Source organism: Mirounga leonina, unplaced genomic scaffold (assembly GCF_011800145.1).
Source record: "Mirounga leonina isolate KUSES-001 unplaced genomic scaffold, KU_Mleo_1.0 Mir_171, whole genome shotgun sequence".
Classification (NCBI taxonomy): domain Eukaryota; kingdom Metazoa; phylum Chordata; class Mammalia; order Carnivora; family Phocidae; genus Mirounga; species Mirounga leonina.
Window position 1 is genome coordinate 17,646,429 of NW_023270436.1, and position 25,178 is coordinate 17,671,606.

The 25,178-nt window shown below is 51.4% G+C and overlaps 1 protein-coding gene across 3 annotated transcripts in view; it reads left to right on the plus strand.

The window, feature by feature from the left end:
* The first annotated feature begins 47 nt into the window (after positions 1-47).
* SSH1 (slingshot protein phosphatase 1) overlaps positions 48-25,178 on the plus strand; it is a 59,298-nt gene continuing 34,167 nt past the window's right edge. For 2 of the 3 annotated variants that reach the window (XM_035017209.1, XM_035017211.1), the window contains exons 1-2: positions 48-199; positions 5,165-5,205. In XM_035017209.1, the coding sequence (XP_034873100.1) occupies positions 131-199; positions 5,165-5,205 (110 nt within the window). In that variant the 5' untranslated portion in view covers positions 48-130. Of the gene's footprint in view, positions 200-5,164; positions 5,206-20,760; positions 22,828-25,178 lie in introns of those variants that run through there. The other variant, XM_035017210.1, reaches the window with a different exon arrangement.

The following is a 25,178-nucleotide window of genomic DNA, read 5'->3' on the forward strand; positions in this document are numbered from 1 at the left end:
GGAGGAGCGGCCCGGCGGCCCGGGCGCGCCTGCTGGAGCGCCCCGGGCCCGGCCCGGGCGGCGGCGGCGGCGGCGGCAGCGGAGGCTCTAGCCTGAGGCCTCGACGGCGCCGTCGCGCCGCGCCGCAGCCATGGCCCTGGTGACCCTGCAGCGCTCGCCCACGCCCAGCGCCGCCTCCTCCTCGGCCAGCAACAGCGAGGTGAGCCCCGGGCCCGCGGCCCCGGCCGGGCCGAGCAGCCGCCGCTCCAGGCCTGGGCCGCGGGTGCGGGGCGGAGGGCGCCGGGCCTGCAGGGGAGGGGCCCCGCCGTGCCACCGTGCCTGGGGTTACCGTGCGGGAGACCGCGAGTGTCACCCCGCAGCTGTGACCTCTGTGTGGGAGTGACTTTCAGCGAGACTGTATTGCGGCCGTGACCTCCGGCTGGGGGTGGCTGTGCATGAACTGTGTTTGTGAATGATCCCCGTCCGGGGGTGACAGTGTGGGAGACTGGATGCACCGCGGGGACTCCTAATTGGTGACTGTAGGAGGTGCTGGTTCTGAGATCTGTGGCCCTGGGGCTGGTCCAGGCCCTTTCCCCGTGTGCCTGGCTGTGTATGTGAGTCTGTGCGTGACTGTGGGGCCTGTCTCCTGGGAATTGTGCCCGCCTGATGCTGTGACAGAGACACCCCCCCCCCTCCGCTCGCGGTGCCCTTGTGAATGTTTGAGATTGTTTCCGGGACTGCATGCCCCTGGAGGTCTGCCCCTTGGTGTGAGTGGCTGTCCTGTGGGGTGCCGTTTCACTGTGTGACAGTGACTGAGTGAGCTCAGGGCGCTCTGTGACAGGGTGTCTTGTCTTTGTGTGAGTCTGGATGTTTCCTTTTTGTAATATCCTTCGGGACTGCATGTTTGTGTTTATCTGGCTGTGTGGCCGGGGCTGATTCTGGGGTTTCTGTGGTTGCACGGGTACATTCTGGGGGTTAAAGCACATCGCTGCACCCTGCGGGTTTCTGTGTGTCTGCGTGCCATCAGGCCTGTGTTGGCCGGCTCCTTCTTGCTCTGGGGTAGACTGGGGAATGGGTCCTCTGAGTCTGCAGTTGGCCTGGGCTGCACTAGGCTGGGGCCTCAGGCAGCTGCAGGGCTGACCCTCTCGTCCCCCACTCTCCCACCTTCTCTTGGAGAACCGTTTATGGCCTCTGGTCTCCACTGCTCTCCATGGCCAGGCTGAGAGTTGGCCTGAAGACAGAGCGGCTGGAGGAGGAGATTGGGAACTGTTTAGAGAAGGGAGAGGAGGCTGGAGGAGGGGCCATGCAGGCCCAGGAAGTGGCCTCCGCAGCATCGAAGCGATTCTAGCCCCTTCTCTGTGGGGGAAGTCGATTGAAAGCGCTGAAAGGTTTGTGTGAGAGAAGAGGAACTGGTTTTGGTGTAGCAGCCCTGTTTGTCCTGCGGGCCCCTGGCCTGTTTCACAAGGAGCAGCTGAAACTTTCAGAGTGGCTGTCAGGGTGAACCCCCACAGCCCCCTCCTCTCCTGGAGAGGCCCTTAATGAGTTACCTTGTCTGAGGACAGGATTCTCCTCGTCCTTCCTCTGCAAGTCGAGTGCAGGGAAAAGAACCCTGGTGGCCAGTTGCCTGCAGCTGAGACTTGAGGCTGCAGTGGCTTCTTTCCTCCCCACCCAGACATCTGTTCTCCTCCATCATTGTGATTACCGCCGTCTTGCAGTCTACAGAGTGCTTCCTTGCACTGCATCTCATACTCCCTTCTCAAAAACCGTGAAGTGGGGGCGCCTGGGTGGCTCAGTCGTCAGGCGTCTGCCTTCGGCTCAGGTCATGACCCCAGGGTCCTGGGATCGAGCCCAAGCCCGGCATCGGGCTCCCTGCTCGGCGGGAAGCCTGCTTCTCCCTCTCCCACTCCCCCTGCTTGTGTTCCCTCTCTCGCTCGCTCGCTCTCTGTCAAATAAATAAAATCTTTAAAAAAAAAAAAACCAAAACTGTGAAGTGGGGGAAGGGTTTGACTTCAGTAAGGGCTTATACAGAGGGGCTCTCAGCCTCGGTGTCGGATTCTAAACCCCATGTTCCCTGCATAGCTTACATCTGATCTTTTCCTTCTGAGACACATTTTTAAAATTTTATGTTATCTTTTAGCTGAGATATAATCCACATATCATCCGCTCACCATTTCATAGTGTATGATTCAGCGACTTTTGGTATATTCACACGGTTGCGCAACCATCCCCACGATCTGGTGCCAGAAATCTTCATCACTCCGAAAAAGAAACTGCATGCCTCTTAGCCACCACCTGCAGCCCCCCTCTCCGCACCCCCACCCTGCTCTCACCAAACTCTAGGTTCCCACTGATCTGCTTGCTGTCCCCATGGATTTTCCCGTACTGGACATTTCATATGACCAGAATCCTACAATATGTGACTTTTTGTGTCTGGTTTCTGCCACTTAGCATGATGTCTACAGGGTTCATCCATGTCGTAGCACAGATCAGTACTTCATTCCTTTTTTTTTTTTTTTTAAGGTTTTATTTATTTATTTGACAGAGAGAGACACAGCAAGAGAGGGAACACAAGCAGGGGGAGTGGGAGAGGGAGAAGCAGGCTTCCCACTGAGCAGAGAGCCTGATGCAGGACTCCATACAGGACCCTGGGATCATGACCTGAGCCGAAGGCAGACGCTTAACGACAGCTGCCCAGGTGCCCCATTACTTCATTCTTTTTTATTGCCAAATAATATTCTATTGTATGGGTGTATCACATGTTGTTGGACATTTGGGTCGTCTCTATGAGACACATTTCAAATTATTATATAGAGCATTACTTTTACCAAGTGCCAGTGACCCAGTAAACATGAGAATAAAACTCAAGCCACCTTTTTTTCCCCAAAGATTTTATTTATTTGAAAGAGAGCACAAGCAGGGGGAGCAGGAGAAGCAGACTCCCCACTGAGCAGAGACCAACATGGGGCTCGATCCCAGGACCCCGGGATCATGACCCGAGCCGAAGGGAAACGCTTCACCAACTGAGCCACCCAGGCGCCCCTAAGCCCCCTTTTTTTTGGCCGTTAGTCGATCAGCAGCATTAATTGCCCAGTGAACTAGCCGAGGTTGGGACCTTCCTTGGAAGGCAGGGCTTCCTTCCAGGTGCGGTGAGGCAGGAAGAAGCAAGACCGTATGGAGAGAGCAGGCACGTGCATGTGAACTCAGGAGACGTGGGTCTGGGCGGCTGTGCCTCTGGTCTGACCTTCCTCGGGCCTCAGGTCATGCGAAGGGGCTGGCTTCCCTCCCACGTGTGTTCTTGGGCATGTATAGCTTTCTTCCCCGGAATAACTGACGGCACGTTGCCTCCATTTCATTCCTGGGAATCCCGGAGAATGACCAGGAATTAAATGTCTTTGAGGTCCGTATCCCTAAATCACTTCCTCACGCCTCGAAATGCACCTCTTCTGAGTCAGAGACTCAGCAGAGCTGTTTCCTGACTCAGCCCGTTCAGCGTGGGAACAGAGGGAGATGAGCCTGACCAGCAAAGCAGCTCTCCTCTCTTAATTTTTTTCCCCTGCCCTCACGCCCATCTTTAATTATCTCATTTATGTCACTTTACTGTTCATCTTATCTCATTCCTTTGTGACAACAAGCAGAAGGCCCCACAGCAGATAAATCAATAACTTTCAGGAATGGATTGGAACGTTGTTCTTTTTGACAAACATTCAAGGTGACTCATTTTTATGGGCAGATCTCCAGTCTCTCTGTTTGGGGTAGGGGGGCGTGGTGGGTTGGGGTTGGATCAGGGTTTCTCAGCCTTGTCACTGCCAGTATTGGGGTCAGAAAATTCGCAGCCGTGCGGGGTTGTCTTGTGCATTGTGGCGTATTTAGAGTCATCTGGTGGTCCTCCACCCACTAGATGCCAGTAGCATCCTCTCAAAAGAGGCTCCCCCTATTGAGAAAAATCATCCCCAGTTGAGGACCACCGTGTTAGACCGAGCATTCTCCTCGAAGTGTGTGTGGTTGTGTGAGTTGTTTATGCTTCGCTCTGGGACGGAAGCTCATGGTCCCGTGGTCAGCGCAGCCTCGCCTGATGTGTTCCGTGTCTCCTTTGCCCGTGGGGCAGAGAGCGTGAGAAAACTAAATGACCGGCCACCAGTGTCCGGCTCTGCACGATACTGTACAGAGAGTATCTTCATGCTGTTTAGGGGCCCCGGGGCTCTCCGGCGTACCCCTCCTTCCTAGTTGGAACTGCCCCCTTTTCCCATCACCGCTGGCTCCTGCCTGGTCTCTGTCCTCATTCAGCCTTGCATCTCTCCCAGGGATCACTGCTTTCCAGGTTTCTCTTTCCTCTTCAATGGGCTCCTCTGTGGAACATAAAAAACATGCCAGGTCCCAGTGGTGCAGAGTTGTTTGGGCCCCGGGGGGGTGGGAGGGGGATGTTTTCTTATTTCAGGTTTCTCACTGAAAGCAAAAGAAAAATTTTGCAGTCGGAATTTAAGTCCCAGTTACTTTTAGATTCTAATCCTCTTGGCCTTTAAACTTTTAGAAAATATTAAATGTCAGTTTCTTTCGCTTATATAAATAAACCAATAGCCTAGAAAGTTTTATATTAAACATTTAAGCCTTTTTGAGAACCACCAAGAGCTTTTGAGACCCACAGACAGACTGGCTGCTCCTGACCCCCTTCCATTGTGAAAGATTTGCCTGGAATGGTTTTTCTTTTTTCTTTTCCTTTTTCTTCTTCTTTTTTTTTTTTTGTTAAACCCATGTGCTGGGTCTGAAAATGGTGTTGATCACTCAGCTATCTCCTGGCTTGAAGGAGGAAATCGATTCCTCTTAGAACGTTGTGCCCCCCCCCCACTCCCCTTAAAAAACAGGGTGAGATCCAAAACAACCCTGGAAAGTTGAGAAGAGCACGTTGAGGAGCAGTGCCAGGAAGGAGTGTCCAGTCAACAGGAATCAATGCACGACACTGTGAAAGGAATGTGAATAAATGCTGGGAAATCTGAAAAGTCCCTCCATGGAAATTTCTCGGAGGGACAGCGGAGCAGGGTTGCCGAGGAAAGGGTGCGACCGTGTGGACGCAGCCAGGTTTCCTGGACATCTGTATCTTTTTCAGACATCAGAGCAGAAAACGTGAGACATGTGTCTGAGGCTCGTTGCTGGTGGCGTCTGGTGTGACATTCTCTTTCTTTCTCTGTAGTTGGAGGCTGGCAGCGATGAAGAGCGGAAGGTAAACCTCAGGTAAGCAGACTCCGTTTTCATTCCCAAGTCTTTCTTCCAAGCGGGTTGCCATACTCTTGTTCCTTTCCAGAAGGGAGAACCCACGGAAGAGAATACACCAGTGTGTTCAGTTAGAGCTGTGAAAATTATGCTGCAAGCACATCCGGAGATGGTGCTTTCACATTTGTGACTGTGTTTAACCATAAAGAGCTTTCATAACGTTGTATAACATTTTGAAAAGGAGGAAGATCGTTGCCAGAATTCCACCACCCTCCTTGCTTTGCCACTCTGAAGATCGTTAGGTACTTCCTTCCAGATTTTACCTTTTGTAAAAAAAAAAAAAAATGCTCTTTGTCGTATGCTCTCGCTTTTCCATCCTGCTTTTGGTAAGGTGTTCCTTCTGAGATGAGCACGTTGCTGATGTGAAACAGACATCCCACCCCCTGAGTTTAATTCAAGGTGGGTTTTTTTGTGCTTGTGAGAAATCTCTTGGTACGCTCTGTTAAAAAAAATTCCTCAGGCTGTAGTCCTCAGCTGTCGTATTCACGAGTAGACCCCAAAGGCATTTTTGTTTTTCTTTGCCAAAAATAAAGGCCTTCTTTTGGGTATTTTGTTTGCAGATTTAGCACTCCCTTATATAATGTATTCTTATTACATAACGTATTGTACCCTAAGGCGCCAGTCTTAAACTCAGACTCTTAGAATTTAAAAAAGTAAATAGAGTTTCAAGGATATTGTTCTTTGGGGGAAAAAAAAATCTGTTTCAACTTGTGAGGAAGAGGAACACCAATTGGGAAAGGGAATGTGTGTTCAGAAACTGGGGCCCACCATTCATTACCCAGAGCAGGATGTTCTCTGGTTAAACTCACGTGTATTTGAAGGTTCTGTATCTTTGAGTGAAAGGAGGGAAGATACTCCCTTTTATTGTGGCATACATTATTTCTAAAGATTATACGTGTAGGGAAATAATAGCCTGCGGAAATCAGAGGTCTTATTTCAGTGGCTGGGTCCTCATTTTAACGTTACCTTTGGGGACGATGATGGATTTACCCTGTCACCTGGGGTGTTGGGTTGCCCGGGGTCTGGGTCAGGGCTCGAAGGCTGGTATCAGCCCGACTCCCAAGTGGGGGCAGTCATGGGCCGTGTTGTAGAGCAGACTCTTCCGTGCTTGGCTCTCTGGGTGGAGGCAAGAAGGGGACGAAGTGGAAGTCTGCTCTTTGGAGGAAATGCTGACAGAAGGGTTTGCTGACCGCAGTGGAGGCCCTGAGAGGAGGCTTCCCTTAGGGACGGGGCCTTAGTTCTCTGCCTGTGTCTGCAGGTGCATCTCCTCCCTGGAGTGGGAGTTTCTTCCATCCCTGAGCTCTCCCCTCGCAGGGCTTGTGCCCAGGAGATAGTATTTAGCTCTCTCACTGAGGTTGTCTTTGGGGCAAAGAACTATTTTTTTTTTTTTTCAAATTGCCCTTAATTAACCGACAGCATAGTGTTTGGAATTATTTCAATTAATAACTCACAAATAGCAGTGATATGAAAATGTGAGTGCCCTGGCGGCCAATAAAAGGCCCCTTTCCCTGCACAATTGGGAGCTGGAGAGGACCTCACAAAGGGAAGGGAAGTCAGCTCTGTGTATTGCCATATTTACTCCTCTCAACCGCGCTAGGAGGGGGTCTCTCCCAGTTCACAGAGGGGGAACCTGAGGCCCAAGGTTGCACGTGGCAGGTACTAAATTTGAAGCGAGGCCTCTGTTGCCTCCAGCACCTGAATTTGTCATGGGACCCCCACCATTCTGGAGACCAGTGCCAGGAGCAGGACCGAGAAGCCCCGCTGACTTGGGGTGGTGCCCCCTGGATGTGTGTTGAAACTGGGGCCCCAGTTTCTGAACACACATTCCCTTCCCCCTCTGTGTCCTGTCCCCTGTCCCTCGTCACTGCGCCCAGCAGGGGCCCCCCTCCCCCATGCCCTCGTGAGCACTGGGAGACCCTGGCCTGGAGCCGGGGACCTGGGCTCTGAGCTTGTCCTCTTGGGTTCCCTTCTCAGTCCCTCTTCCCCCCACCTTGACATTGACCCCCCATTTTTAGGCAGACGACACCATCTGCTTTCCAACCCTCGTAGCCACACGGGAGAAATTCTGGTGTTCTGGTTTAAGCTTTGACTGCAGCTCATTTGCGTCCATGTGTTGATTTGCATTTTCAAGCCTTTGCTGTCCCGGCTTCCAGAAGAAGTAGTGATGGAATAGCCCCGTTGTGTTTGTTTGCCTGGGGGAGAGGGGATTTCTCCGGGCTAGCAGGATATTGCTCTCGCCTCCTCTCTGTCTACCCTTCATCGAAAGATGATCTTTCGGGAGTTCTCTTTGACTCAGCCATGCCAGGAAATGGCTGAATCACATGGGCGGGTCTTCTGGGTCTCCACTGCTCCTCTTCCCCACTTTCCCCTGGTGGCACCATCGTTCATGTCCTTCTCCCTCCCCTGTCCTGTGTCAGGCTGTCGTCATCCCATCCACCCCTCCCCCCCCACTGAGATTTCCGTCCCCACCGTGAGATGGACACGGTCTCGAAGTGCCCTGTGCCTCTTGCTCTGGTCCCGTCTTGCCTGCTCTCCCCACCCCCCCCGCCCACTCTTGCACGTGCTGTGTTTCAGTCCCACTCCCTGGCCAGGCTCTTTCTTGAAGCCAGTTCCATTTCCTGCTGGGCCAGCTCAGTGGTCCCGCCCTCAGACATCTGTGATTTCCCTCTCTGGCAGGTAGCTCTTAGCTCGTCTCTGTGGGCCAGGTACCACACCTGCCCTGCGTGGCAGGTGCACGTGCTTTTGTCTCATCCCTCACCGTTGGGGGTGCTTCCCTTAGGGACGGGGCCTTAGTTCTCTGCCTGTGCATGACATTTCAACGGTTGAAATATGTTCACTTCGTTCTGGCCCTGCGGTATATTGCTTACCTGTATGACAAAGAGCAAGGTGCAGAGGAGACAGTGTGGGGTTTGGAGCCCGGCAGACCTAGATTCAGAATCTGGCTCCTGCACTGGTGGCTGAGCTCCTTTGCCTCTGTGCCTTTCTGCGGGACTCTGTCGTTCCATCTGTAGAACAGGAACAGCTAGGACCTTTCAGGGTCGTGGAGTAGCTGGGGTGGGGCTCCTCACACGGAGCCAGGCTCATGACAGGCTGGAAGAACCATCGCGACGTTTGGTCCTGATAAGATGTTCGTATTAGTGTCAGTTCACAGCCCAGACTTAGAGAGCTGGACTTCCTGCGGGTGCGGTGTCCACTCTATCATGCTGGGCCCCTGGGAGGGCCACCACCGTGGATGCTCTGTGACCTGGAGCAGCCCCGTCCTTTTCCCGGCTGCATCTCTGTGACATGCAAATAGGAAGGCACACACTGCCGAGTCAGGGTTGTGATTCAGACAGTTTCTCAGAAGCCCTTAGCATGATCACCTCATGCCCAGAACGAAGCTGACTGATGCAGAGCCACGGAGATCTCGTTCTCTGTGTCCCGTCCCCTGCCCTTCATGTGTGCAGACTGCCGCCAGGCTCCAGCAGTCCCCTTCTGGAAGCTGTGCTGCTCAGACTGTGGGAATTGGTGAGCAGATGGCTTTGCTGGCGGTGGCTCCTGGCTCCCTCGCCATCCTGGGAGCTGCCCCAGTCTGGCATGAGACATTAGCGCGTGTGTGCCAGGCAGGGCCCCGGGGAGAGAATCTGGTTGTGTTGTTTCCAGAGGGTGGATCGGGAGTGAATGTTTTTTGTTGTTGTTGTTTCCATCCAGAGTTTCCAAGTCAAGCGTATGAAAATGTTCATTAGAGTTCTTTTAATTTTTTTTCGTGCCTACCCAAGCAAACATTGGGGCCAAGGCAGCAGGACTTTGTCTTCTGTTTTATGTGGTGTCCCTGGTAAACGATGACCTCCCTTGCACCTCTGCCTTTCCCTCCATGCTCCCTCCCCCTTTGGATCTTGACCTAGAATTCCCCATAGGCCCCCACTCTCCTGATAACCATCTGGAGTGTGGTTGTGCCTTCCCTCCCTCCCTCACAGCAGCAGGTTGGACTGGGGGGCGGGCATGTCCTTGCTCCCCATGTCCTCGCTTCCCTGTCTCCAGCACCCTGTCTTTTATGCCTGTCCACCCTTGGGGTTCCTCTCTGCCTTTCTCAATGGTTTCTTAGCCTGGACTTTCTTGTCCTTGTGGATACTCCGTCTGGTGAAGTCCTGCCAAGGGGCGTCAAGCATCCTGTGCATCCCAGTTCTGCAGCAGGTCACTGTATCCGTTAGTAGTCGCCGTGTAACAAGTTAGTCCAGACCTGGCAGTCCAAAACAGTTCCTGGTCATCGCCTCACAGTTGGGAATCTGGACATGGTCTAGTTGGGGCCTCTGCTTGGGTTCTCACGTGGGTGTAGTCAAGGTTTCGGCCAGGGCTGGGGTTGCATCTGAGCTTCAGGTTCTCGTCCAAGCTTACGTGGTTCTTGGCAGAATTCCTTTTCTTGTAGCTGTGGAGGTCATGGTGGCTTGCTTCTTCAAGGCAACGGGAGGATCTGCTGCTGTAGAATCTTGTAAGGGAATGCCATCACAGGAGTGACCATCCCATCACCTTTACCATACAGTGTCACCTAAAGGGGGCAACTGTCCCATCCCGTTAGCTGGTTCCACCACATTCAGGATAGAGGCTCACCCAGGGCACCTGTAACAGGGGCTGGGATCTTGGGCCTTCTCTGAATTCTGCCCACTGGTCTCAGCCTGTGGGTACATTATGTAAAGGTGATGCCGACTGAGAGATGTTCTCAGGGTCCTCAAGGGAAGAGGTCAGGAGCACCAGTGAGCCCGCAGGCTTTGACCCTCATGCCAGTGAATGTCACATTCTTTCCGCTCAGCGCCCACATGCTTGTTTCCACTTTCAGGCTTGGAATCTCTTGGATTCACCCCCACTTTGAATATTTTGTCCTCTGAAATACCACCTGCATTGACCCTTGCATCTCCCTCTGTGAGCTTTGGCTTTAGGGAACAGGCCTGGGTTTGGCTCCCACCTCTGTCATCTGTCACCTCATTAGGCAGTGGGCCAGACCTTATACAGCTTGTGGGGTTGTTGTCAGAATTAAATACCATAACGCCACGAACCTTTTCACTGTAGTAAACACTGAACAAATGCCCTTTGCCTGTACCTCCTTCAGGGGCCAGCTTCTGTAGTGATTCATGGCTCTTCCTTTTCCTTCCCACGTGCACTTTTCTCTCCTTCGTATTTCCTTGGGACTCGCTTTGTTGTATATTTAGTTACGTACGTAAACGTTCCCCTATTAGCAGAGCTGGCTGCCTAATTTGTGGAGCCCAGTACAGAATGGAAGTTGTGGAGGCCTTTTTTAAAAAAATGATTAAGAATTTCAAGGTGGTGATAGCAGAGCTAACCAAGCCTGAGGCCCTCCTGAGCCCGGGGCCTGAGCGACAGGACAGGGCCTTCCTGGCTTCAGCCGTCATAGCGCCTGGCACGCACTGGAGGGGCCCCACTGAGGTGTCATAAAGTGACTTGACTGTGTTCTTTTTCACGTGGAGGAACTCGAGGTGCTCTTGGATGACATACAGGATGCTAAGGACAGAGAGTCTTCCTGCCATTTCCTCCTGCAGTTTGGCAACATGGGCGCTGTTAGAGCGTTCGCGGCACCTCTCTGTCCTAACCTGTCTGCTTATGAGCCATTCATTCAGCAGATACTTACTGGGCACCTACTCTGTGCCAACCACTGTTCTGTGAGCTGGGAATCTAACAGTGAACAAGACAAATCTCTGGCCTCATGGCCAACATTCTGTTGGGGGAGACGAGGCAGTAAGGAAGATAAACAAGAACGTTAATAGCGTGTTAGTAAGTGCTAAGGAGAGAAAGTGAAGCAGGGACAGAGGATCGGGAAGGGAGCCTCCAAACATGCTCCACTCTGTGAGTTGCCAAATGTGAGTTATTTCATTTAACCTACGTAGACTTCCTGTGAGGAAGGCGCCATTTTGTTCTGTGGATTGGAAGAGTGAGTCTTGGAGACGTTAGCTGGCCTGACTTCGTGCAGTATAAAGTGATAGAGGCAAGACCCTCAGGCTCCATGTCTCTCTGCCTTCAAAACCTGTCCTCACCCCACAAATTCAAGAGCCGTCTCTACTAGCCCTCCTGCCAATGGTTCAGAGCTCTCACCAGGAGGCAGAGAGGAAGGAGTCCACCCGGAAGAACCGCCATCTTTGCAGCCATTCTTCCTGCTTGGAGCCTAGCAGTCCCCCCGTGAGCTGTGTGCTTTAGCAGGACCCCCCTTTAGCGGGACCCCCGGCACCCCCAAGCCCTGCTGAGAGTGAGAATTGTCATGTGTCCCCCTTCCCGGGCAGTCACCGGGCAGAGCCCCTGGGGAATGACAGTACCAGCTCCTGTTTACTGCAGGTGCAGGCACTGGCTTTGGAACCTTGCTCACAGGACCTTGTGTCATCACCATGAGCCTCCAGGGTGACTGCTAGCCCCAGCGTAGGAAACTGCAGTTTGAAAAGGCCCAGAGGCCAGGGCCAGGTTTTGAGTGCAGGTCGTGGTGGCTCGGAAACCCGTGTCCCTTCCTCTCTGCTCCGTCCAGTCCCTCACAGGAGACATGCAATTTTGCGTTTAGCGCATCCTTTCCTGACCCCATCCCCCCAGCTTTAAAGGCAGTAGCTTCCCACTGGCCCTCAGTTTTCAACATTGGGGTACACAGACTTCTAAAATTCTGGGGCCATTGTGCTGTCCTGCTGGTCCGTTCAGTGTAACTCAGGTGTTATTCCTGGTGTGTTGGGACATTTGATTTTCAAATCAGAATTTGCCTTCAGGGCAGGTTAAGTGCTTTGTTGTTAGAAAAACTCCTAGAGGGCGCCTGGGTGGCTCAGTTGGTTAAGCAACTGCCTTCAGCTCAGGTCATGATCCTGGAGTCCTGGGATCGAGTCCCACGTCGGGCTCCCTGCTCAACGGGGGGTCTGCTTCTCCCTCTGACCCTCTTCTCTCTCGTGCTCTCTGTCTCTCATTCTCTCTCTCTCAAATAAATAAATAAAATCTTTATTAAAAAAAAAAAAGAAAAACTCCTAGAGTGGGGACAAATGAGGACAGAGGAAAAGAGTTAATTTGATTCTGTTGGAACTTAATTAAACTTCTTATTAATGTTAACTTGAAATGAGTTTTGCTCAGAGTCTAGTAGGTTTCATTAAGCTTTCGAAATACCAGTACTTAGACTTCAAAAGAATGCCACGGGGCCCTGGTCTGCTTCTTCCCAGGCACTGAGTGCACCAGGGGAGCTCGTCGGTACACAGGCAGTGCTCAGGCCAGGTCTTGCCTCGTGGGTGATGCTCGTACCAGCAATCGCCCTTATGGTAAGTGGAACAAGCCTGTGAGAGGGAGTCAGTAAAGCTAGGTTCTGTCCTGAGAGGCGTTGTCTGCTGCGCAACCTTAGGCAGGTCACTAGACATATCTGGGCCTCCGCCTACTCCTTTGTAAAGAGACTAGATTAGATTATGGCCCCCAGATCCGAGATTGAGAGTCCTCAGACCCACCTGTCTTGTCCTGTGTTGCACTGAACTTGTCATCGTTCGCTGCAGATTTGTAACAGACGGCCCAGACTTTCTCCTTCGTTCCAGCACCGAGGTCAAGGTCATACATTTGTGGGGAGTCTAGCCAAGTCAGGGTTGTGGTCTGACTCTGACACGGAGAACACTAGCGTGGCCTCTGAGAGGAAGTGGACGCTTTGCTTGGACCCACCCTCTCCTCAGCAGAACTCTGGGCCAGCCACCCTTCGCTCTCAGGAGAGGGCTGGAAAGAAAGGAGTCCGGCCTTCAGAACTCGCCTTTGGCGCACCTTGTGCTGTGGTCAGAGCTCTGGATTTGGACCGCTTATTAGAAAATTCCTCAGACTAGGAGAACATCCAAAACAAGTTGTTCTGCTTCAAGGAAGGCTGCAGTAAGAAAACAGGATTAATCAAAATAGGATTAATCAGAGTCCGGAGGAGCCATTTTCAAGGCATGCGAGTGATTGGGCTGGGGTGGGGGTGTGATCCCGAGGCCCACTTTGGGGCGGGGTCAGTACTGTGACACGTGGGAGGTGGCGCGCCAATAGGGAAGCCAGCTGGCCGGCCCGCTGTGCCCCCTGGAAGCTGGGAGATGGCCGGCTGCCACGTAAATTACAGAGGTCCCGCAGGCAGGCCTGTGCCTGGCCTCCAGGTCAGGGTACGGGCCCTGCCACCCAGCTGACTGCCCTCCCTGAAACCGAGGAAAAGTTCTTCTCCCTCTCGGAGCCCTTGGGAGGCTTAGGGAGAGTTTCACTGCATGGGCCCAGAGTCCTTGCTGATACTACTAGGCACATGGTAGCTGTTTGGTTGGGGTTTTTTCAGCTGTTATTTTCATTGATGGTAGTGACTGCCAGCCCTCCAGCTGCCCATCCCGACCTTCTTCCCTCCATAGATTCCCAGTTTCACCACAAAAGACCAGAGGTCAACCCAGTGGAATCTGAGAGGAGAAACAGCCAACGCGTGACCTATTTCCCTCCCAAGTTCTGCTGAACCTTGTACCAGACCTTTATCCGGGAAGCATCATGTCTTGCGGGCCTTTATTTTTACAGAATTTTTTTTTTAATTGCTACTTTTGAAGTTATTTTTAAGAAGACTTTGTTTGAAAGAAAGCGGTTGTTGTTCAGTGTTAGGAAACGTCTGATGCTCTCGCTGCTGGGGGCCACCCTGCAACGGTGGAAGTAACACCCGGTCAGGTCTTGGCACGTGGCTTGGCAAGAGTTCTCAAGGTGTGTTTCCCCAAATGTGGGCCCAGTTGAAATTCCCACAAGGGAGGGATGTGGTCTTGAGAGAGCCAGGCGGCTGCCACCTCTGGATATCACTTGTCATTTCCCACATGTCCGGGCCAGCCTGCTCTGTGTCTGGTCGGTAGCAGGCGGAGGTTTGGGAGTGGCTCCTTAGGTCTGGGGCTGAGGCCACTGAACCATGCAGCAAGAGGGCTCCCCAAGGGGCCTGTTCTCTGGGCCCTGGGCACCCCTGTGCTGACCCCACCATGTGGGGTGGGAGGCAGAAGTGTCTCTTGTGAGGCAGCCTGGTGATGGAGGCAGTTTTTGAGTTATTTGCTTTATTTATCAATTCAACCAATATATATTTAGTGCGTATATATTGGGCTCTATGCTGAATGCTGGGGGTTCTTTGTTAAATAAAAAAAAAGAGTCCTTACCCACCACAGGGAATGTGGGTAGGCTCTGTCTACCATAGCTTTGTCCAGAGGGGATCTGAAACACCGTATAGAATTCAGAGAAAACAATATAGTTTAAAATTAATGAGAAAAGCGGGGCATAGGGAAAGTAGGGGAAAATAAGATGAAGCCAGGAGAAGATTTGTATGTGGAATGCACAGCATAACATTGGTACAGTTACCAGAGTGTGGCTACAGATCTGACTTTGAGCTTCCTAGTAGGCAAAGCAAAGAGAGAAACAAGATCAGTTGCTTGATTCATGATATTCCTTAAAATACCACCAGGTTCGGTTCATTCCTCTGAAGAACCCTTCCTGATGGACACCTGTGGGTGTTCCCAAGATGGCCCAGTGTGGTGGGCGGGTAAACAGGTTGTTTTAGGTTTAGCCCTGAGGCCCACAGAGGGAGCTGATGTTACGGCCAGTCCCACCAATTAACCTGGGTATTTGTGGTCTGGAGAGGTGAGGTCAGCGGCAGGACTTGGTGCCAAAGCAGCTGACCGCCCCAAACACTGAAAACAGGATGCTGAGTCACACATCCTGTGGGCCTGTAGCGTCCTGACTTCATGTGCCCTTCACAATGGGAGGCTCGCACAGGCAGGTTGGCCTCCCGCCGTTTCAGAAGTGTGGTCTCAAGCAGGAAAATGCTAAAATTAGGTTTTACGTGGGTCAGGGCTTTGTGTGCATGAGGGCCCCAAATTCTGGATGCACAAAGACTAGGAGGAACTGGGAGAGCAGAGTTTCCCATCATTCTCTGCTGCCTCACACGAAGCAAGACTGCCTCCATCCTGGAAAATGGGAAAAGGGTCCCGAGGCAGGTAGAGATCTCCATTGGTGAGGGTATAAAAGTCTTCAAAAGATGGAAGAGAAAGGCCGTGAAGTATGCCAGTGGCAATGACCAATAAAGTAGTCTTTTTTTTTTTTTTTGCCTTTTTTTACCATTAAAGTAGTCTTAAAAGCTTTTATCACCTGTCAGTAAAGAAAAATTACAAGTAGTGTTTTCCCCACATCCAATTAAGTGGAAATTTTCCAAATAGTTTTTTAAATTTGGAAACAATATAAAACTTACAGGAAAGTTCTACACAAAGACCTTTTTTCTGAACCGTTTGAGAGTAAAGTTGCCAGCCTGGTGCCCATCACCCTTTGCATATAGGCAACGGCCTCCTCCTACAAAGCAGACCTTGGATCCTCGACCCTGACACATTACCACCATCTCACCCTCAGAGCCCAATCAAGGTCTGCCCTTTGACTCATTAACCTCCTCTGTAACGGAAGGGTCCAGTTCAGGAGTCCATGTGGCTTGTAGGTGTCTTGCCTGAGTCTCCTTCATTCTAGCACATGGCCTCCGTCTTTCTTTAACTCTTGTGAATGGGACACTTTTGCAGGGAATAGGCCTGTCCTATGCAGGGGATAGACTTTCCCTGGGTTTAGGTTCATGTGGTGGTCCCTGGAGATTAGATTTAGGTGGGGGTCTCCCTGGCAGGCATAGCCCAGGAACCTTACTATGCACTTTGCCTCGCATCCCGCCAGGGGGCACGCGATTTCGGTTTGTCCCATTCCTGGTGCTGTTCACTTTGGGTACTCAGGTGAGTTTTGTGTGGCTCCTTTACTATATGGTTCTTCTTTTCCCCTTTATCATTAAAAAGTATTTCGTGGGGGCGATACTTGGAAATTATGTTAATCCCATCCCTTGTCAACTTGTCTGTTTATTTATATCTGTACAGACTCATGTTTGTCTGTTTTATCCCATGGTTTATAATCCACTGGTTGTATTATTGACTTCAAAGTCCCTGACTTGGCCACTGGGGTCACGTTCAAGCTGGCTTCTGTGACCCTTGACCTGTCCCTGCCATCCTTCGGCACTGCCTTGCTTTCTGATGCCAGGTGTTCCAGGCCTCATCTTGTACTTTCTCTGCCCCATATCTGGAATCAGTCATTTGTCCAAGGTGCCCTGCTTCTGTTTAGTGGAGAATGGAATTTACCAGGTGTGTTTATTACTAAGAGGGTGTTTCCCTCCCTGGGCCCTCTCAGGGGGCAGAATTAGGGAATGTGTGTATTTATGTGCGCATGCACACACACACACACCCGCATCTCTAGTTATCTATTTAAATAGTTTTGGGAACCGTGAGTTCAGACTGATACCTTCCTCTCTGATCCAACATCTCACAGTTCATTCTCGTTTTCTCTCTCCGTATTTGTGACTCCCGTCCCTGACCATCCGAAACCTGGCTCCAAATTGTCCCTAAAACATTTGCTCGTTTGATCGGTCTCCCTGGCTGTCACCAGCCTCCCATCTCTGCAGCCACCTCTCCTCTGCATAGGCGCCTTCCCAGCCCTGCTCACCGCACCCCTCCCCGACTCAGATGCCTGCCTGGCTCGATCCGCCAGATGGTCTTGGGCCTGAATGTTGGAGAAGTCAGCATTATCGGTGCTGTTTTCCTGAGGTGTCCATTCAGCAGAGATCCAGTGCATCAGAGTCCTCCTCCTGGTTGCCTGGCCTGGCTCTTCCACTTCTTGGCCCTGTGAACACAGGCAAGCAGCTCAGCCTCTCTGAGCCTCAGTTTCCCTCAAAGATAGACACTGAGGATTAGGTTAGTTAATATGTATAAATTGCTTAGCATGACATTGAACAAGGATGTTCATTATTAGCATTACATTCATTGAGTGCACACCGCCTTTTGGGCCCTCGGGGATCCAGAGATGGAGAAGTCATAGGCCTGGCTGTCGAGACGCTCAAGGTGACGTGGAAAACTTAGTGGTTGTGTTGTTCGATGCCCTTGGCTGCCAAGAGGGCCTGCCCACCAGGTGACTGTTTGTCCACTTAGAGCCTTTATGTGCTGAGTCTTAGGTGTCCAGTGCGTCCTGTGGGTGGTGAGCACCCCATGTTCCAGGTGCTTAGAGATTCCCATGGTGAGTTAGTCATGCAGTGCTTTGAAACTGAAGAGCCCGGTGAGTTTGTCGGTGAGTATTAGAGTCTACTGAATGCCAGGTAAGGAAGGAAGGAGCTTTAGAAAATTACGTGTGTCCTGGCCGTCGAGTCCCACTGTGAAGTTCAGATACACTGGCGTGAGGATAACTTCACCATAAGTTTTAGTAAGTATGTCTGGGAACACAGCTTGGGAACCAGGGGCCTTAGGTTCCTATCACTTCCTAAGTATCTGACCTTGGACAAGTGACTTAACCTCTAAGCCTCAGCTTCCTTAACTTGCAAGAAGAGAGAAGGTGCTAAGAGATGTTGAAAGGGCGAGCCACGGCTGGCTGCTGGGGTGGCGAGGGAGGGCTTCCCGGAGAAGGCGTGAACACTGGCAGGTGGGCACGCGGTGGGGAGGCAGACAGGAGAGAGAGAAGGCAGCGAACCGAGGCCAGGGTAGAAGAGTCGATGAGGACGGCCGCACAGAGAATACAGAGACCTTGTGGAGAATGGGAGGAACCATGTACAAGGTCATATGAGGAAGGTTTTTATTATAAATCACTTTTTCTGATTGTTTTATGAGCTCCTTTAGGTCAGAGAGGGTCAGATGAGTGAAATTGAGGTCAGCAACATATAACGGCTAATTGTAGCTACCACAGAAAGCTAGCAGAAGCAGGTTGGATTCTACAGATAATGTGGCATCCTTGAAAGTTCTGGAGCCAAGAAAGGTGTAACAAGAGCTGTGGTTAGGATCTGTGCAGTGGATTGGAGGCAAGAGGTCCGTGCCCTGGTTCTCCATAGACAGAGAGCTCTTGAAGCTGAGCCGCCTTTCACCATAGCTGCTAGCCACATGCAGCTCATTCAACTTGAATTTAATTAGAGTTAATAAAATGACAAATTCAGTTGATCGGTCACATTTACCACACTGTCAGTGTTCGGGAGGTACCTGTGGCTAGTGGCTCCCCGTTTGGACAGTGCAGGTAGAGAGCATGTCCACTGTCTTGCAGGAACATTCTGAGTGCCCAGCATAGGGCCAGATGCGCAGCGGGGCCCAGGGGATGATGTGGCATGGCTCATCACGGGGACAAGGGGGCCAGAACTGGATGGTGACTGAGAAACTGGGGAGGAAAGGATCTCGGGAAAGGTTAGGACTCAGTGGCCAATGAATGTGGATGGGGCTGCATACCAAAAAGAAAGGGCGAAGGACCTGGGACGGTTGAGATCATCTGTCCTTGGAATTTTTGCGTTGTTTCAAAAACATTTCCTCCGTGCGCCTGTTATTTCTGGCTGGCGACGTTGTCTTTGCTGCCACTGCGTTTCCAGCACAGTGCAGCCTTTGTGTCATCTGCCCTCCTCAGGGGGCTTACAGATGTACGGAGGAAGATAACACTAGCTCAAGCTTCCACAGGCAGGGGGCCTGAGGGCTCTTGCCGGGGTGGTGCATGAAGGAACCATCCGAAGGTTTGGAGAGCCAACTCCAGGCCCATCATTTGCAGTCTTTTCCTCTACAGGGTGGGGGGAAATCCTGCTGCTGTGAACTTGCTGGCATATTCCTGGTAGGAGCTGCTCGCTCCTACCCGTTGATATGAAGGAGAATGTCTCTTACTGTCTGAAATACTTTCGGACATTCCTTCTCTCTGAGAAAAGCCTACGCCTCCTAGCCAAACAATACATGCCCCAGCAGCAGAGACATTTGTACTGAGCCCTGCCAGCATTTCTTGCCTGTGACCCCGTTCCCGCAGTAGAACGCCTGCAGAGCTGGAATTTCCCTCTCCTCAGCATTCTGTGTGTAGGGGAGCACCGGGGGGAGCTCTCGCTGGGAGGTGTATCAGGTGAGTTACTTGTATTCTTAATGCTCTGAAGGATGGTGTTTGGGACGAGGCCCTGCCGAGCTGTGAAGCACAAAGCAAAAAAGAACAGGGCCTTGGCACAACTCTGGGGTCTTGGTGACTCTTGACCAGGAGTTCAAAGTGAGGGAAGGACGTGAGGGAGAGCCAATAGTTAAGTCTCCGATCTTTCCGCCTTCGCAAACTTCACTTTGCCAGGAATGGGGTCTGTATCCGTCCAGCTTTGCCCGCCACCCCGAAGCCACGGGGTAGGCCATCGTGCCCTCTGACCCAGGCGTCCTGCCGCAGGACACCGAACGTGGAGTTTCTCAGTGCAGCTCTGTCGCTTCATAGACACGTGGCCGCAAACAAGTCATCCCTCTTCTCTGTCTTGACCCCTTCGTCAGAAGCATGAAATTGTAAGAATTAAGTGAAAAAACAGAGGGGCAAGCTCTCCAAAAACTCCAGGGCACCATTCAGGAGGAAGGTATCATTAACATGTATTTATTTAAAACAACACTCATTGAGTGCCATTGGTGGACTAAGCATTCAGGGGCTGAGACCTGACGTTGACAGGTTGATGGCTCAACTTGAGGCCCAAGGTTTGGTTCTTAACTTTGCGCATTCCGAAACTTCAGTTTATTAGCACACCAGGGGATGGTCAAGTTCTGAGAAACCAACTTATGCTAACCAAACTTACAAGGAACTGACTTGTAAACCAGAATAGACATTTATGAATTCACAGTGGAGCCTTTTACAGCAGAGACCAGGTCTTCCTCTGTTTGTCATGGGGTATTTGTCTAACGTGATCTTCCTACTCTCCTGCTCCCTACTCCCCTCCTCTGCTTTCACTGATCCTCTGAGGCCCAGCTTGGTGGCGTTTCTTCCAGGAAGACCTCCTTGGACCCCCAGGTTGTGCTGGGCGCCCCTCCCGTGTATATGCACATGTCCATATGTGCATGCATCCGCAGCAGCCTGTAGATCCCTCTAGTGCGGAACCTGCCCTGCGTCCATCCGACCCCCTGGAATGTAATCTCACTCCAAGGCAGGAGGCATGTCTGGCTTATTTCTGCATTCCCAGGACTTAGCACTGACTAGGCACAACAAATACTTGTTCATCTAAATGGAATTAACGGAAACTCCTCTTGGGAGCCTCCACCGGCACCCACCTTTTCTGTGGTGACAACTTTACATTCATTCCTTTTTTTTTTTCCCCTAGAATTGTCATCGCGCCTGCTAGACAAACCACAGTCCCCTCAGCCATCACTGTGCAGAGCCAAGGGACTCGAGGGTTGATCTCCATGTAGAAGTAGTTCAGTTCGTTTCGGCCAGTCCCCATCAGTTTGGGATTCTTTTCAGAGCCTATGCCTGGGGCTCCGATTCTCTGATTTTGGGTGAGATGTAGCATCAGAAATACTAAAACCATACCATTTAGTAACTTTCTGTTTTCTCTTTTTTTTTTTTTTAAAGATTTTTATTTATTTGAGAGCGAGAGAGAGAGAATGAGAGAGAGAACACGAGAAGGGGTAGGGTCAGAGGGAGAAGCAGACTCCCTGCTGAGCAGGGAGCCCGATATGGGACTCGATCCTGGGACTCCAGGATCATGACCTGAGCCGAAGGCAGTCGCTTAACCAACTGAGCCACCCAGGCGCCCCCAGTAACTTTCTGTTTTCTCATCTGTAAGATGGCTTGGCCTGCCGGGAAGTTTCACGAAGATCAAGTGCCTGACATTAGCCAGAATGCTTTGTCCACAGCAGAGCCCATCCCAGGGCCGATGTGTCCGTTTTGTTACTGTCATTTCATATCCTCATGCGGGGCTGCCTTTCAAAGGCCAGGACCCTGTGACCAAGAGTGTTTGGTAGAAGATGGGCAGGTGCATTTATAGGCTAACCTCTTTGGCTGCTTCCAAGAGTAGAGTAGAACATAAATTAGAACCCAGAAATATGGGTTCCCAGACCACTGCATTTTATTTGCTTAAAGCCCAGTGTGCCCCAGAACCCCCATGGGAGTTGGTTAAAAGACGGGGTGGTTCCTGGAGGCTGCAGGAGTTTGACCGGCTTTCTTCATGTGTCATTTGGACAAAACGCCGCCTGGCCTGCAGAGCTGTGGGAGCTGACGCCACGGTGTAGCCTCGCACCTGGCCATGGTCTCTGCCACGCGGCGGGCGCTCAGCAAATGACAGCAAATGACAGTGCTGTTGATGAGAAGCCTGCCCTGAAGGCAGCTTCTCCACCCACCGGGCCCGTGCTGCCCACAGAACTCTGCCTCTGGAATCCACAGGGACCGGATGGCCATCTCCCACCTCACAACCGTGGTGGAGCCTGTGGGCGGGGTGATGGCGGTGGTCCCCCTGGGCCTCCTGCTTGCCCCCAGGGCTGGTAGGGGAGCTCTGACAGGGAGTCCTGTTTCCCTGACTCATGCCTGCTCTCCCTTCTCGCGATGCCTTCACCTGCTGGGAGGAAGGGCTGCCGAGCGACTGTATTCTGACTTCCCAGTGACATGTGCTTTAGCAAAGCCAAAGCGGCCGCCCTGCAGTTAGCCGCCAGGGCAGGCAGGGGCAGAGGTGACGTCAGGGTAACCTCGGGCTGGTAGGGACGTGGGGCACTCCCGGCCTTATGAAGATGGGCATGGGGCAGAGGGATTTGGGTCCCGTCCCAACTTGTAAAGATGTTATTATGTTCCTGGGCAAGCTGTAGTTCCCTCCACTGCAGAATCTTGGTAGTATGTGCCCCCACTTAATCCTCTTGTGAGGATTAATTTATCCTTCGGAAGCTGGGGGAAGCTTCCAAAAACCACCAGTTAGATGCTCCCCTCTCCCCTCTTCCGAACACCAGCAGGGCCCCTTTCTTTGGGTGCTTATCCCAGTCTACCCTGCAGGGTGGCTGGTCGTGTCCTTGATTGGTTTCACCGGCCCAAGGAAGTGCTGCAGGCAGCACCTGCTGGCTCCTGCTAGGCGGGGTTTCAGGGTCTCATGCCAGGCCCCTGGGGACCTGGGCCCGCTTTCCGGAAACTTTGCAGCCTGCCCTGCCCTTCGTGCCTGTTGCTCTCGAAGCTCCTCCTGTGTGTACACACGTGGGTCCCTCTACCTGGCTTCTCCCCCCCACGCCCCCCCCTTGCCTCCTCAGGCAGCTATTAGCATGACCAAAGACTGTTCAGAAAGCAAAATGCTTTGACAACATGGGCTAACTGCGGCAGCTGCCGACTGTCACTGGTGGGTGAATGGGTGGCAATTTGACGGAAATAGGAGTCCTTCAGGCTGTCGATTTCAACCAGAATGGGGTCCTCATTGCTCGGGATCTGTTCCTTGGTGGCCAGCTGTTTTCCCTCACAATGTCATGCTCACCCTGGTGCTTGTTCCCCAGGCCCACAGAAACCCGTAGGAGTGAAGTGATTAGAGGAACTTCAGCTGTTTTGGTCTCTCTGAATGGCCCTCTTTCATCTGGATACGCAGGGACAAGGGCCTTTTTAAACCCAAACATCAGGGGAAGACCAGAGTCCCACAAGAGCCACTCGTGCTCTGGGTGGGACCATCATCCGGACACGGGGACTCCGGCCCCTTCCTTCCCTTTCTCCGGAGGGAGTGCAGGGCAGGCGCTCAGGGGCAGTTAAAGATGCGAAGCCGGTTGTCATGAACGTGTTTTATTTCACGGACTTCTGCGTCTCCCTTCAGCCAGCTCACAGCTTCCGCTCTTCGGAGGTTTCCAGCCCAAATTAGTACGTATCACCACCCGACCTCTCTGTTCCTACCACGAATCGGTTTCTGGAGGACCCTGGCCGTTTATGCTCTGAGCGCTGGGGTTTTTCGTCTGTCCTCAGTGCCTTGTAGAAAACTCTTAATGCTTGTGTCATCTCCTGAAACGGACGGTGACCAGTGTCTGAGAACATATTTGTACCGCAGAGATAAAAGCGTTGGGGTGGGGGTGATGGGGGGCGGGGGGAGGTGGCGCAGGGAGGGCTGGGCTGAACTCGTTTTTTACTCTCCCATCAAGGTTTTTCTTAAAGCGATGGAGGAAAACAGTTGTTTTATTGGTCTGGGTCTGACCTTTCTGGAACTTCAGTCACAGACTTTTTAGGACAGCATTTTGGGGGAGAAGGCTGGTTTTTCTGTAGCTGGGATGCGTGGTTTGTAGGTCTGTACTTCCTTGCTTCGAGAACCTAGTAAAGTGGGTGTGCCATCCCCAAAATGGATTCTTTTTTTTTTAGGATTTTATTTATTTGGGAGAAAGAGAGAATGAGCAGGGCAGGGGAGGAGGGGCAGAGGGAGAGGGAGAAACAGACTTCCCGCTGAGCAGGGAGCCCACTGCAGGACTCTAGCCCAGGACCCTGGGATCATGACCTGAGTCGAAGGCAGACGCTTAACCCACTGAGCCACCCAGGCTTTCCGCCAAAATGGATTTCTCACAAATCGGGGTACCACGTTTCCCTGTATTAGGAGCCTGGCACAGAGAACCCCATGGAGCCCTGGCAGCGGGAAACGGTGTTCTCATCAGCCAACCAGAGGGTGCGTGAGGCTCAGGGCCTGGAGTGAGCTCAGAGCAGAAGACAGGAAACGGGGTCACAAGGAATATCTGCATTTTGTTTCTGTAAATGCTGTGACCGCCCGTGCTCTCCAGCCTCTTGGCCCCAAGAGTCATCGTATGTGGTCACGCTCGGGGCTGCATCTGCTTACTGTCTCTCCAGATGCAGGGCGGTCTCACAGGCCTGGGACAGAGAATGTGCTTTGTGGGCTTCCCAGCAGCTTTAAATCTTGCTCTTTACAGTAAACACTGGTGCCTCATTGCCAGGAGGGCAGCCGCAGTGTTCCAGGGCCCCCATCCACGCGGCCCCTGACTTCATATGTAGATGGGGGCTCTGATTCTTTAGCAGTCACAGGAACACTGAGAAACAACTGGCCTTGTAAGCCATCACGGGATAAAACCAGCCTATTCTTTTGCATTGTTCCCCTTTTTTTTTTCCCAAAGGAAATGTAAGGGAAACCAAGGGGAATTTTTGCTCATGATTTCCAAGGCAAAGGTCACCGTTAATGGCTGACTGTTTCCAGAGTGTTTGGGCTTCTGGTCAGTATGGATTTTTTTTTTCCTTTTTCCTTTTTCTTTTTTTGTGGGGGCGGGGAGAGAGGGAGAGAGAGAATCTTAAGCAGGCTCCATGTCCATTACGGAGCCAACACGGGGCTCGATCTCATGACCCTGAGATCATGACCTGAGCTGAAATCAAGAGTCAGACGTTTAACCGACTGAGCCACCCCAGGCGCCCCTCCGTATTTTTTTTTTTTTTAAGATTTTATTTTTAAGTAATCTCTATACCCAGCGTGGGGTTTGAACTCACAACCCTGAGATCAAGAGTCCCAGGCCCACAGTTGGGGATACTAAATGAGGAAAAGCTAAAAGCTGTATGGATGTTAAAGGATTGGTAAGTGAAATCTACAAAACCGTCAATAATTCAAAGGCCCAAGAGAGGCAGCCCTGAGCCTTATCATTGGGCATTTGAGCAGAGTCACTATTTTTGGCGTGAGAACTCAACCAGCAGAAGGCACAGATTTTATTGTAGACTTCATATGATACAAGATCACTGTTTTTCTGATTCCAGGAGCCGCTGAGTTCAATGTGGTGAGTTTTCTAGAATTGTGTATTAGACTTAGCTGAGGTTTTTATTCCAGGATTTAGAACATTTAACTACTAACGTTAGACTTCTGGGGAGAAGGTGATCTTGCTTTTTTTATATTTACAGAAAATGTCCCTGTATTTGTCAGGAATCGATTTGCTTCCTGTTAAAACAAATGCACACAAAAAGTGCTGCTTTTTCTTGGAGATTTTCCCTTCAAATCATGTGTATGTTAATTGGTTGCTCAAGACAGAATTAATGATTTTTACAGTTCCCTTTGTTGTGAACTATGATCTTTTTATAGTTTATATATATTTATATATATATAAATATATATAATAAATATATATATATATAGTTTATATATATTTATTATAACATACAGTACATGTCTTCCCTTATTCTGAAAATCAAATAAAAAATAATCATTTTTAAAAAGTTAATATTTGCTCGGTATAGAAAAT